General features: G+C 46.5%; 1 protein-coding gene across 4 annotated transcripts in view; it reads right to left on the reverse strand.

The window, feature by feature from the left end:
- The window catches only part of arhgef1 (Rho guanine nucleotide exchange factor (GEF) 1), a 23,584-nt gene continuing 10,005 nt past the window's right edge, over positions 1-13,579 (reverse strand). The window contains exons 2-30 of one of the 4 annotated variants that reach the window (XM_085917633.1): positions 12,986-13,173; positions 12,460-12,558; positions 11,749-11,791; positions 11,416-11,662; positions 9,702-9,731; positions 8,934-9,045; positions 8,789-8,864; positions 8,680-8,709; positions 8,138-8,347; positions 7,934-8,075; positions 7,204-7,215; positions 5,701-5,832; positions 5,248-5,441; positions 5,011-5,157; positions 4,846-4,928; positions 4,442-4,567; positions 4,257-4,371; positions 3,086-3,186; positions 2,935-3,009; positions 2,727-2,802; positions 2,468-2,635; positions 2,225-2,312; positions 1,982-2,086; positions 1,084-1,136; positions 874-1,017; positions 703-804; positions 443-597; positions 277-373; positions 1-149 (exon numbers count right to left, since the gene is read on the reverse strand). In XM_085917633.1, the coding sequence (XP_085773759.1) occupies positions 299-373; positions 443-597; positions 703-804; positions 874-1,017; positions 1,084-1,136; positions 1,982-2,086; positions 2,225-2,312; positions 2,468-2,635; positions 2,727-2,802; positions 2,935-3,009; positions 3,086-3,186; positions 4,257-4,371; positions 4,442-4,567; positions 4,846-4,928; positions 5,011-5,157; positions 5,248-5,441; positions 5,701-5,832; positions 7,204-7,215; positions 7,934-8,075; positions 8,138-8,347; positions 8,680-8,709; positions 8,789-8,864; positions 8,934-9,045; positions 9,702-9,731; positions 11,416-11,662; positions 11,749-11,791; positions 12,460-12,558; positions 12,986-13,173 (3,128 nt within the window). In that variant the 3' untranslated portion in view covers positions 1-149; positions 277-298. The other 3 variants (XM_085917630.1, XM_085917631.1, XM_085917632.1) reach the window with 3 other exon arrangements.

Below are 13,579 nucleotides of genomic sequence, written 5' to 3' on the forward strand. Positions count from 1 at the left end.
CCCACAGCACTGGCCGCAAAAGTCCTTTTCCTCCCCTTGTTCATCCTCCAGTAAATATCCAGGACTCGTCCGAGCGAAGGGAAGGCTTGCGGACATTTCTCCAAAAGCCTCTTGCACTCCAAACCAGCACCAGTTAAAAAAAAAAAAGTCTGAACAGAAAAAAAACAGACAAGCACTCATTCAAAGCTTCACTTCAAGCAATCGTAGTTACAGAGCACAATATCTCTCGAGAACAATTCAAAAGCACAATTCTCGGGGAATTGTGCAATGTCTCACCTTATGGCCAGCAGCTGACTTCTTAGGCAAAGTGGCTGCCCTCCAAGGAGAACTTAGACAAAGCCTCCTGTAGCCTGTGATGTTCCTCTTCAACAGTCTACGAGACAGGAAGAGCATCTTGTGTAAAAAAGTTGCATGTTTTTCTCCATTTTGCTTCTCGAGTCACCTGGAGCATCTTGATTTGCCGCTCCAGTCTGACGAGCCTCTGGCACACTTGCTCCATCCTCTGCGGGGGCAACACCAGCTTGGCCGTCTCTGAGGGGAAGCTCTCCGTGTCTCCTTTAGCGTCGACAACTTCCTTCTCCTCAGTCAGTGGGCCTTCTTCGAAGCAAGCCGAGGCTCAATTAACGGCAGACAAGTGACGGTGCTCGAAATGTGCACACTTTGGAAAGCATCAAACTTGTATCTGCGGACACCAACGAGTACCTGTTGATTGACAGCTGTCCATTTCATAGCTGGGCTCTTCCCCGTTTTCTCCGTCCTCCGACAGGCTGATGCTCCCTACCAGCAGCCTCTTCAGCAGCATGACTACAAGACCGGAAGGGGGGGCTCGTTAAGCGATGACATCACGGCCTGCGCGGGAGGACGGCGTTTCACCTTCATCCAGGGCGCTGGCGGCCATCTTCTCCTGTTCACTGTTGGAGTGTCCCAGGAGGTCGAAGCCTTTGTCGGACAGGAAGTCGATCAGAGAGTGGCGGGGATCGGACGACTTGTCGTCGCTGAAGCTGTCCTTATCGTGATCTGCACACGGACGCCGTTTTAGCCAGGAGGCAATGAACAAACAATGCTAATGAGCAAGCTTCTCACCCCCGCTGCTCTTCAAAGCGCCATTCTCCGTGGGGCTCTGAGGCGCACTCGGCCTGACACACACACACACACACACACACACACACACACACACACACACACACACACACACACACACACACACACACACACACACACACACACACACACACACACACACACACACACACACACACACACACACACACACACACACACACACACACACACACACACACACACACACACACACACACACACACACACACACACACACACACACACACACACACACACACACACACACACACACACACACACACACACACACACACACACACACACACACACACACACACACACACACACACACACACACACACACACACACACACACACACACACACACACACACACACACACACACACACACACACACACACACACACACACACACACACACACACACACACACACACACACACACACACACACACACACACACACACACACACACACACACACACACACACACACACACACACACACACACACACACACACACACACACACACACACACACACACACACACACACACACACACACACACACACACACACACACACACACACACACACACACACACACACACACACACACACACACACACACACACACACACACACACACACACACACACACACACACACACACACACACACACACACACACACACACACACACACACACACACACACACACACACACACACACACACACACACACACACACACACACACACACACACACACAAATGGCCATAATCACAAAAGGGAAAACACGTAACAACATATGAGCAAAGCTTGCAATTGGTCCCCCCAATCCATAGCAAGGCAGACAACGTGCTCACACACTCACCCAGAAGGACCGAAGGTGACTCCACTTCCAGGAGGGAGGGGGATCCTCATGGGAGCACCGCTTTTCTTTAGATCATCTACCGCTTGCTTGATCACGTTTGTCCACCTGCACGCACGCATGCACATTTTAGAACTTGCCTTAGACAAGAAGCATGAGCAGCCTCAAAAAGGTAACAAAAGAGGCCATTACGTCTTGAAAAATGACAGCGAGTAACAATTTGTCAGCCCGTCAAGCGGCACTCACAGTTTCCTCTCGCCCACGGACTGCGCCACCAGCTCATAGATCTGCGCGCCGCTGTCCCAGGTGAAGATCACGTAGAAGGCCTTTAAATCTGAAAAATGAACCAAGCACAGTCAGCAGGCTAGATTTTCCTGGCTTAAAAAATGTCCTGTTTATTTGCAAACATTCTCAAATGTGTTTGCTGTTTTCATTTTACCCAAAATGTGGTGATTGTTTTTGCTTCATCCGTCTGAGTGTGCGACTGACCTGTGGCCACCTCGCGAAGGAAGACAGAGTCAAGTTTGATGATGGGGCTGAGCATCTGCTTGCCCTCCTGCACGGCGATGATGCTCTTGCTCTGGCACTTGAGCACCATCTTGTCGTCCTGCCTCTGCAGCAGCACCAGCAGGTCGCCCAGCAGCACGCACTGCACCTCTGGTGGGGACACATCACCGCCACGCCATCATGTGCTTTGTGCTCACGGGCCTTTGGTGAGACCCCCCCTCCTCCCCTGTGTGTTACTTACCCACAGCCTTCTCCTTGGTGACCTTCCAAGTGAGGGGGCCTTCATACAGCATCTTCTTTTGAGTCAGGTCGATGTTCTAATTTATATATATAAAAAATATTTAAAAAAGCAGAATGGAAAAGAAAGCTGCGAGTAGTCACACTAATAAATGTTTTCCTTAGTTTCTCAGTTTTCATCATTTGCTGTTTTCCCCCCCATCGCCGCGTACCTTATATTCAGTATAGAGCTCGTTGCTGGGCTTGAGACCTGACGTGTCTAATCGCCGCTGGTAGTCCTTGAGGGTCTGCGAGAACAGAACAAATTGGAATTCCAGCCAAACCGAATGATCGAGTCAGTCACAGCGGCCTTGAGTTTCTCACCAAAAGGTTCTCCATCACTTTGACCTCCTCGTTGACATGGTTGAGGATCTTTCGGCAGCACTCGGCGCTCTGCTGGATGCGCTCCTTCTCACCGGGATCCTCTGCCATGCATACGATAATTTCAAATTGACTCAAACTGGCACAAATGCACTCTTAAAGGAGACATAACATTGAAAATCCACATTTCTTTTGCTTTTATATTTATTTTATTGTGCTCTTGGAATCTCCAAGATTATAGAAAAGGGTAATCTATCCCTCCAAGTGTTGCAGAGATACTTTTGTGATCTGTATGAGGGCTATTTTTGACTCCGTTCAATTTTCTCCATTTTCTATTACGTATTTTTATCTATCACGTCACATCCTTTGGAGCGGGACCACAAAACAAGGTAATGGGTGTGGGTAAACGGTTTCGCAAATCTGCCATTTTTATTACTCAGAGAGATTTTTGTAGTCTAAACATTTCTAGGATGCCGAAGTGGAGAGATCAAAATGTTCCGTTGTTGGATGCATCAATCCACACAACTCATTACACCGTCCCCCAGCATCAGAACCTCAAAGAAGTGCCTGTTCCCACATCTGTGGGCAAAATTCAAGCAGTGCTCCCACATCTGTTCTGCTTGTTCAAGGACGAATGTTTCAGAAATCTTTTGTCAGTATAGAGAAGAATTTGCAGAAAGACTTGATGGTTCAGTTCCTTCAATCTATGGAAACGATGGATTCAGTAAAGCAGTAAGCTTGAGATGACACAAATATAAGACACCGTATTTCACGTTCATATTATTGCATGTCTATGATGCCCTCGTTTTCATAGCATTAGCATCGGTCTTTGATTTTAGTGCTGTGCGCTCTGTTTTTAATTATTGTTGGTGTATTTTGAGTAGTTGTATCAGATGAATTGCATCGGAGGTGCTATTTTATTCTTGGGGAACACAATAATGTACGAAATGCATTCGTTATATTCTTGCTAACGCTAGCACTAGCATTAGCTTGACTACAGTGTTTGCTTACAAGGTATGTTCATAAATTATTCTTCCATTTCCAGTCTGCGAGTATTGTTCCATTTCCAGTCGAAGTGTGTTGCTGCAATATTTATGTTCAAATAAGCTAGCAGACTTTCATACAATGATGTGATTCGTTAAAATATGCGACAAGTAATTCAGTAGAAAGACACCTGTGTTCTTGGCGATGTTTTCAAGAAGCAGCGGATACTTGGTGAGCCTCTGCATCTCGATGGGAATGATGTCCTTCAGCTGCAGCCTTCGACATTGCGGCTTGCTCTCCGCCTCCTGTCATCACATCAGCGTGCTTTATTTAGTCTTACCGCCAAGATGGACATTGTTACTCCAGTGTGCCCACCTGAATGAAGGCGTTGAAACGAGCCTCCTTCTTCTGCCTGCTCTTGATCTGGTCCAGAGCCCATGATTGGTGACTGCAGAAGCGGGCTGTCAGCTTCTGGAACCATTCCCCTTCTGTGCCCTCAAACTCAAAGGGACAGAAATCAATGAAATTTAAAAAATATGCAAAACAGTCAAATGTACAGTCAAATTCTGTATCGGCACAAAAAAAAATATTGGACATGTCTAGTGGAAAAAATACCCACTCTATAAATGCATATATATTATCGACCAGGAATATAAAACAATGATTTACTATCGAAAAACATAGTCTTCCAATATTTGAGCTCATTTTGATCGACAACGACTGCATGTAAAATTAAGTAAAAGATTGGAGGGAGGGCACAAAATAAAAAGAGTTCTTACTCTGTTGAGGACGGTCGTGCTGATGGATCTGACGATAAAGTTGTCTTCCTGACGAAGTTTCTTCAGGTTCTCATAGAAGTGATCTGGACAGACGGGACAGAGCGCTTTATTGCCACCTTTTACTTCTTCTACCTCCTCTCCAAACGCACTCCAACAAAAGCTCACAGTGCATTTCGATTATCTCGTCCAGGTTGGGGAAGATGGCGGCCAGCTCGGTGGAGCTGAGGAGCTCCTCTCGCTCCAGAGGCTTGGAGAAGATCATCTGGAGGACGCTCAACATGCGCACGTGGGCGTGCTCCGTGGCGAACAACTCTACAGGGAAGAAATGAATCCAGATCATGGGGAAAAAAATGGTAAAAAAACGAAGCGGCTCCCCAAACCAGGTTTGCGTCCCGTTCTCACCATTGATGACCTCCTGCCTCTTGGTCTCTTTCTTGCTGAGACCGGAGAGTGCCTCTGGCAAGGCCAGCTCCCTCCAGTTGGGCGGATCCTGCTCGAACTCCAGCAGGCGCGGCTCCATCTCTTCGGGCTGAGGGGCGGGGCTGGCGGGCGACGAGCTCGAGCCATCCGAAACAGCTGTCGCCGCTCCTTCGTTGCTGGTACAAAAACGGAATGAAAGTCACATAGTTGCAGTACACTCGTCGACTGCCCCTTATCCATGTTTCATTGACAAAAAGAAATCTGGAATTTATGATTGATAAATTTATAATAACAATTCTTACAGAACATTTAAGCTACAAATGCTATCATGCATGCTAATAAACATGCTAAATCATAATTAGCATTGTGGGCGGAGCAAATGAATGATACTTATTTGAACGCAGGTTCATGTCCATCCCTGCTGTGCACTCTTACAAATGGGGGCCAGCGGACGGCGGCTGCAGGTCCACGTCGCTACGAGAGCGCAGCTGTTTGGCCCGGGATGAGCCGCGGCGCCGTGACAGCTGGCGGTGCACGCGCGCGCTCTCGCTACGTGCCACCTTCTTACTGCCGGTGCGAGGTGAGAGGGAGGCAGGGGACGCAAGTGGACAGGGAGGGAATAAGACGGGGATAAGACGAAGAACGACAACAGTAAAATGTGGACGGGAGTAAGAAAATCCAGGCAAAAAGTTCAGAGACAGCAGAATGACGTAGTGGACAGACGTAAGGAATGACAGAGAAACGAAAAACAGGCATGTTAGAAAATGACACGTCAGGCCACGTTTCACATTGGCCAATGAAACGCATGCTTCGCCAACTGACTTTCATCCATCCATCACAGAAAGTTCATTAAAAAAAAATCAACTGCAAAAAATCCCTTTTCTTCTTTTCATCCTAAGACTGCACAAAGCATCAGAAAAATAAAACAGGAAAAAACGCTTTTTTCTTACAAAAACAATTTCATTATCCTCTTTTCATCCCATGATTCCTAAACCAGTGTTTGTCAACTTTTTTTCATTCATGGCACACCTTTTCATTGGAAAAAATCTCGAGGCACACCAACAAAAATCAGTTAAGACGTAGCCACCTATAGTAACAATATAATCATTCGTATCAAAGTGTCTTGAATAGGAATCAACTCAAAAACGTATTTTATCATCTTTTATATTTCTTTTTTAAGTGCACTTAATATTTTGGGAAAGATTTCACTGTTAGAATATGAAACGTTGCATGTACAAAATGTCAATCTCAGGATATTTTACTCACTTAATGTGAAACCTGTGCATGTTTGGATGAACACAGAGCTGATATCCTGGTTAATTTGTTTTCAAAAAATATTTTTAGACCAATTAGGTGAAATTGGATAATTTTCCACGGCACACCTGACGATCACTCGCGGCACACAGTGGTTGACAAACACTGCCCTAAACTATCTGTCCATCCATTTTCTATACTGCTTGTCCCGACAGGGGTTGTGGGCGTGCTGGAGCCTATCCCAGCAGTCATCGGGCAGTAGGCGGGGGACACCCTGAACCGGTTGCCAGCCAATCACAGGGTACACAGAATTCCTAAACTAATATTTGTGAAATATTTCAAGAATTATGACCTCCCTCTTTAACTATCTCTTTTTGATACGGAAAATCGAAAAGATTTTTGTTCAAAAAGAATATCAGATATTTGAGGGATACATTTTTTAGAAAAAATCTCAATGCTTTTCAATGGATGAATCTTGTTGAGTGGCAATTTAGTTCCACAGAGCATGCAAAATGCAAGTGCAAAAAAAAAAACCTTTACATCAATGAGCGAGCCATTCTCCAGTTGGATCCAACAGTCAAGTTAATTCCAGAAAAACGATACTTAACTTGTGCTACTCTGTGTGTGTGTTTGTGTGTGTGTGTGTGTGCGTGCATGTGTAGCAGTGTCCGTGAAGGCGCCCACCTTGTCTTGCGCCTGTGAAAACACGGGACAGCACAAGGTTAACACCTAAGCTATGCACACTTGCAACTGAGACTTTTGGCTGCAAACACGGCTTGCTGGCGCCACACGCAAATGCACACGTGACAAAGACGAGCGTCGGCGGGGCTGCGCGCGCCCAGACGTGCAGACAAAAGAGGCAGGCGACCACACAGAAATTCATTTCATACTTTGCCTCTTATAGAAATAACATACGGCTGAAAAACAGCATTATTTTGACTGGTGGCCAAATTTTCCCATATCGCCATGTAAAAAGATGGACTTGATTTGACTTGACAAGTTGCACTATACGAGGAGCAAGAAACAAATATCTGCGCCTGAAATCAAGTCCTCCCTAATTTGAGTCCAAACTGAGAACCAAATTGCTGACACAATAATAATAATTCATTCAATTCAAAGACCCAAAGACGCTTGACAAAGACACTTCTGCACTAAATTGCCAACGATGCTAAGAAGGCAACAAAAATGCTGGTTCAAACATTAGGACAAGACAAGAGGAATGAAGAAAGGAGAGGAAAGGTTGCAAGGGACACCGGTGCGAGCTTGGCTTTTTTCGACAGCGGAAGGGAGGCGGGGCGACGTGGCACAAAGCGAGCACACAGCAGGGACGAGACATCGTCGGCCCGAGGACCGCCGCGTATTGCTTGACTTTGGCCGACGACAGACGCCGGTTGAATTCGCCTCGCGTCCTCACCAGTCCTTCTCCGGGTTGTCCTCCGCGGGAGCGTCGCCCACGAAGAAGGGCTCCCCGACACTCAGCGAACACCCCGGCCCCACGGGGGACACGTCGGGCCATTCCGACAAGTTGACCGACTCCAGACGATTGCTGGAGAGGCCTGGAACAAGTTTGGGATCCTGAGCCACACGCTTCTTCTCCAAAGCGTCCACAAGCACGTACCATCGGAATGCAGGGCCTCGTGGCTGTTGCTCAGGCTGGCATTGTTGCCCGACCCGTCCGTGATCTCCACCAAAGGAAGAGGGCCGGCGCCGGCGCCGCTGCCTCCGGAGCCCGACTTCCTGCCGGGGAGGGAGGGCGCGGTCGAGTCGACAAAGGATCCTCGGACGGGTGTTGGACCTTTACGCTCCTGACTCCCTTTCTCCCTGTCCGCTAGAAAACAGTAGAAGAGGGCCAAGTTAGGACATTTGAACGAGGTGGCGGGTAAACAAAAAACCACCGACATGCACTCTGTTTAGTAAAAATGGGTACACCGGATTCGGGGGGCGGGGTTCGGTTACTCCGCTCTGGGGGTGCGCAACTCAACCTACAACCAAGCAAGCAAGCAAGCACTCAAGAGTACAAAACCTTGTGTGATTGGGACATGCAAACATGCCTGGGTGCGGGGGGTCATTAGTAGGGTTCTGTGTCTAACGCACTAAGCGGGGGTTCACTGTTCACAAATAAGGCGGTGCAGTGGAAGCGAGTGCTCGGACGACTTGTACCTTCGGCTTCTGTTTTAGGTTTGACCTCAGCTGTAACAAGAGAGAAACGGTCATTGACGGATCAAAACGGTCGGCAAGCGGGGCCACAAGCCGAATCGCTATTACATACGGTTGCCGGCGATCCAGCTTGGGATCCCCGGGAAGCCGCCTCTGGGCTTGGTCTTGGTGGACTCGTCCTTCTTGTTCTGAGGAAGGAGGACGCCATATGAAGGAAGTGCACGGTCCCGACAACAGTTCCGTCCACTTGCTTTTACCTTGACCAGCTTACTGCGGAAGAAGCCCCCTCGGGACTTCTTGCTGTCCACTGCCCTGGTTTTTACTCCAAGGTGCTTCATGAAGTAGGACACTGCCGAAAAGATGGACTGGCTACAAAACAGGCAACATTGAAAGGAGTCAACATCAGATCCGGATGGATGGACTCATCACATTAATATGATGACCTAAATATCTATTAGGTGCTTATCCGTGTGATCCGGATGGACTCATCTCATTTGGCAAATTTGTGCCATTTGCCAAGGTAGCAGCTATCTATGAGGTGCTTATCCGTGTGATGGCCTTCTTTGAAAAATAGAATCTATCAGTCTGCTTTGAAGATATGTTCTTTATAATCTTTGATCATTGTGCCTAAAGCACGTCATACGTGTTTAACTGATTTGAATCGCAAAACAAGTCACGAGAGCAGAAAGTCTCCTTTGTGTGCGCACATCTGCTCATTGTGTCCATTGGATCACTGGGCGCTGATGACGTTCGTCAAAAACGGGTCTGGGGGAGTCAAACGAGCAGGAGACATAATGATGCAACTAGAGGAGATATTGGGTGTGGTCATAAACACTGAAGTCACTTTTGTCTGGCAGAGAATGTCGCATGAATGAACACAGCTAATGTCGCATGAATGAACAGGGCTAACAGGCAACGAACGACTTGTTTAAGCTCCACTTTGACCTCATCCAAGTTTAACAACACCATGCAAATCATCCGTCCAAAGACAATAATCAAGTTTCTGAGAAACATGTTCAACTCACCATTTCTCTTCATCCAAGACGATGGTTGGTCTGAAAAAAGAAGGAAATGCTGTCGATCATTGAGGAAATAAATACTTTTTTTTTTTGGGAAGCAGACTGACCTCTTTCTTTTAAGTAGCATGTTTCCGCTCTCTTGTGCGACTGTTTACGAGTAAAAAATTGTGTCTTTTGGCCCAGTGGAACCTAAAGCGACCGCGTTTGTTGTGATCCAAATTAAAGCCAACCGCCGTGTTTGGTTCACAAATCAAGCTATTAAACATATTCTAATTTCAAAAAGAAGAAAAAAAAAAGAAACAAAAAAATAGACAAAAAAGTGCGCAACGCATGCAAAGCTGCACTGTAATCTGAATGCAAAAAAGTAACTTTAAAGCCAGCTAAATTTTCAGTCAAGCAAAAGTTGAGTAAAGTCTGTGTGTCCTGCAAGCTCGGAATGCTGCGGTCGGTGTGAGCGCAAAGGCTATTTAAGCATTTTTGTCCGTCTGATGCAACCCGCAGGCAAGACAGCGGAAACACGACACTTGCGCCTTGTTGTCAAATCCAAAGAGGAGGGGCGGGGAGCTTTTCCTGGGACTTCCCTGCACAAACGCTGGTTTTTGTCGGGGAGGGTTAGGGTGCAAGCGTGCCAGCCAATACAGACACGCTTGTTACATGAGACAATTTGATTGTTGATTGTAGGAGAAAGAGCGCTATCCGTAACTTGGCAAGATGTTGTTTTGGCCCGGTGCCCAAGTACGATGAGGTGGGCCATCCATGTATTTGTTTTTTGTTACAAAGGCAAATTAGGACCATATCAAAGGAATCAAACAAACAAATGATACTACAAAATTGTTTCATGTTTTTGAGAAAAAAGTGACATGTCTATGCCCTGATATCGTTCCTGCACTTTTTCAGATTTGATCCCTTTTGAGAGTAATGCCGGTTTGCAAAGGGTGAATGGTCAGCTCTGCCTCCCAGCTGGCCGCATGCCAGCTCCAGAGCCTTCCTGCCAGCGTGGCACCACTTGCGGCCCATTCCACTCCCCAAACAGTCTTAAATCCGCTGTTAACACATCTCATAACGCTAATCATGTGACCTGCTTATTGTAGTGCAAAGGTTTGAGTGATTAAGGCAAAGTCTAGACTTTAACTTGTGGCTTTGAGCTGTTTGTTTTAAAAATTAAAGCAGGCTTGTTAGTACACATCAGAAGCCCACGAGCAAGTGCCATTTTTTGCTTTGACTTGCAAGCATAAGACTTGGGGGTGGTGAACGCGACTCAACTATGTCAGCAGAAAGTGAACAATTTGATAAAAAAAAAAAGAGGCTTAACCTAATGGTAATTTGCATCTATGTTGCAGTGTTACAAGCCTTTCAGTAACATACTGAACAGGAAAAGAGCAACAACATGGAGTGGTGTAACGAAAACTAATAGTCGTCCTCTGCTAAGACTAATTAATTTTAGTGCCGTACTGACGAGATGAGAGGAGTTGAGATGTCTCAACCATGATATGTCCATTGGTCTTATACTGCCCTCATGTGGCTGAGGTGGCTACAACAGAAAGAGCGGCATAATGGCCATTAACTTAGTATTAAAACACAACATGAGGTGCATAAATATATAGAATTAAACATTAGGCAGTGCTAACACACCTTCTCCCCCGCCATTAAAATTCACATCACGCTTTTGGGGGTTTGTTTTTTGGAGGAAAAGGCCTGGACGAATTGGAGGGACACTCACTGCGTCTCGGACATCTTATCCAGCAGGTTCTCGGCGACCGACTTCTCCTTCATCTCCATGGGGATGCGGTCGGTGGGGTAGTGGCTCTCCACGTCGATCAGCTCTGTCTCGTTGGGCGTCATCCCCATCTTGCGCTTTTTGCGGAAGTCCTCCAGCTGCTTGGCCACCTCACCCGCCTGCTCGAATTGGACTTCGTAGGCATAGCGTCTTAGGATGTCTTCCGACAGCATGTCCGGGCGCGTTCGGTCTGGTGGTGGTGGTGGGGGGGACGAGGTCACGTCACACGTCATATGCGCCACAAAAAAAAAAATTCCACAAAGGAGCGCAGCTCACCCAGTTCGGTGGCTATGCGGGGAGGTACTGCGACTCTGAGGATCTGCACAACATATGACAACATAACTGACAGTGACGCTACATCACCACAAGGGGACGCTTCGACACTACAAATGACCTTCCAGCTGTTACTAGGTGAAGGTTGAAGTCCAATGGGAGAAGAATGGGAGAAGAATGGAAAGTTGGGGGACAAGTGGGTTTTCTCACAGGCTGAACAGGAAGTTGACAGGTCGCAGGAGAATATTTGCTTTTTACTAGTGAGAATTCATACAGTGGTACCTTGATTTATAAATTACGTTTGTGATTAAGTCCTTAAATCAGCTTCTCCATTATCCATTGAAATTAATTGCAAAAAGGACCATTAATTTATTCCTCCCCTCTAAAAAGAAAATGAACTCCATATTGTATGAGTCAGCAAAATAAAAAGACTGGCTTGGTTGTTAACAGTAAAAAGCAATGTCAAATTATCAACTGTAAAAAAATTTTTAAAACAGTAGTCCTAATATTTTTTTGATTGGGAGATTTTTTTTCAAACTTTGAACAAGGAAAAAACGGTTTAACATTTATCAAATTGTACATCTGGTAGATTTTGTTCATGTTACTAGTTAACAAAATGTTTTCCTTTTTTTTTTTTTTTTTTTTTTTTTTACATTTTTCTTCACTACATCGACCTTGTATGTGATGAGTGCTCGGGATTCCTTTCCCACTTACCGCGCCCTTGTCCAAGAAGGTGTTGTGGAACTCCACAAACTGCTTCTTGGTTTCTTTGGCATTGAGGTTCTTCAGGAGGTCGGCGTGGAGGTAACAAAGCTGAGAGAGCACCACACACAGATGATCTTAGCCCACAAGACACGATAATGATGACTCATGGAAGTACACAGAGACAATTGCATGAAAACGAGTCACGATGACAAAGTCTTTGATGAACACGCGTGTTCACGTTAGCCGCTGTGAGAAAGGAGAAGCGGCCCGGATGTGGGAACTCTCTGGTAGAAAACAGTCCAAAAAGTTCACCTTCGTGTCGTCCGCTACAATCGAGCGTGGCCTATTTCCGCTCTAATAGATAACTACGTTGTCATGGCAACAGCCAGAGTATCGCTGGATGACGGCGGGTAAATTTCATTTGAATTGCATCTAACATTTGTGAATTGGTGCCAAGAATATTTAAAATATCTGTTGTAAAATCGAGTCGACCATATGTGAAAGTGAGCGAGCAGTGAGCCCGCCGACGTCTCACCAGCGGCGCCGGGTCAAATTGGAGGATGACGTGCTGCATGAAGACCAGCAGGTGGGCGGGGCGTTCCTTCAGCATTTCGATGCTGCTGAATAAGCAGCGCTCGTCCACCACGTCATTCAGATCGTTCTCAAAGTCCTCGTCCTCAGCCCCGATGATGTTCATGGCTGTGCCCGAGCCCCAAACGCGCCCTGCATTCCACAAACACACAAAATCTTAGTGTGGATTTGGAGCGCGAGTTGACTGTAATTTTTGCGACATCGGTGCCAGTTTGCTACTTTAGCTACGTTGAGCATGGACTTCCAAACTGCTCATGTGATGTGCCCCCCCGTTCCATTTGGCATGTTTAATAGAAATAAATGCATATCCCCAGAGGAGGGCTCATTAAGTTCTTCTCAAGACACATTTTGGCTTTTAGCTGACTGCATGATGACTTGTTTTCCATCTGACTTTTGGCTGGAACGATGCTATAATGGAGGCTTTCCACACAGTGCGGGTCTTATTTATAATTGCCCTCCATGTTTCAGACAGCAACGTGCTTTAAAATACGAGCCAGCCTGACACATTGACCTCCTCCAAACACACAGCCTCTTTTAT

The sequence above is a fragment of the Syngnathus leptorhynchus genome, chromosome 8 (genome assembly GCF_054491065.1).
Source record: "Syngnathus leptorhynchus isolate UIUO chromosome 8, UIUO_Slep, whole genome shotgun sequence".
NCBI classification, from domain to species: Eukaryota; Metazoa; Chordata; class Actinopteri; order Syngnathiformes; family Syngnathidae; genus Syngnathus; species Syngnathus leptorhynchus.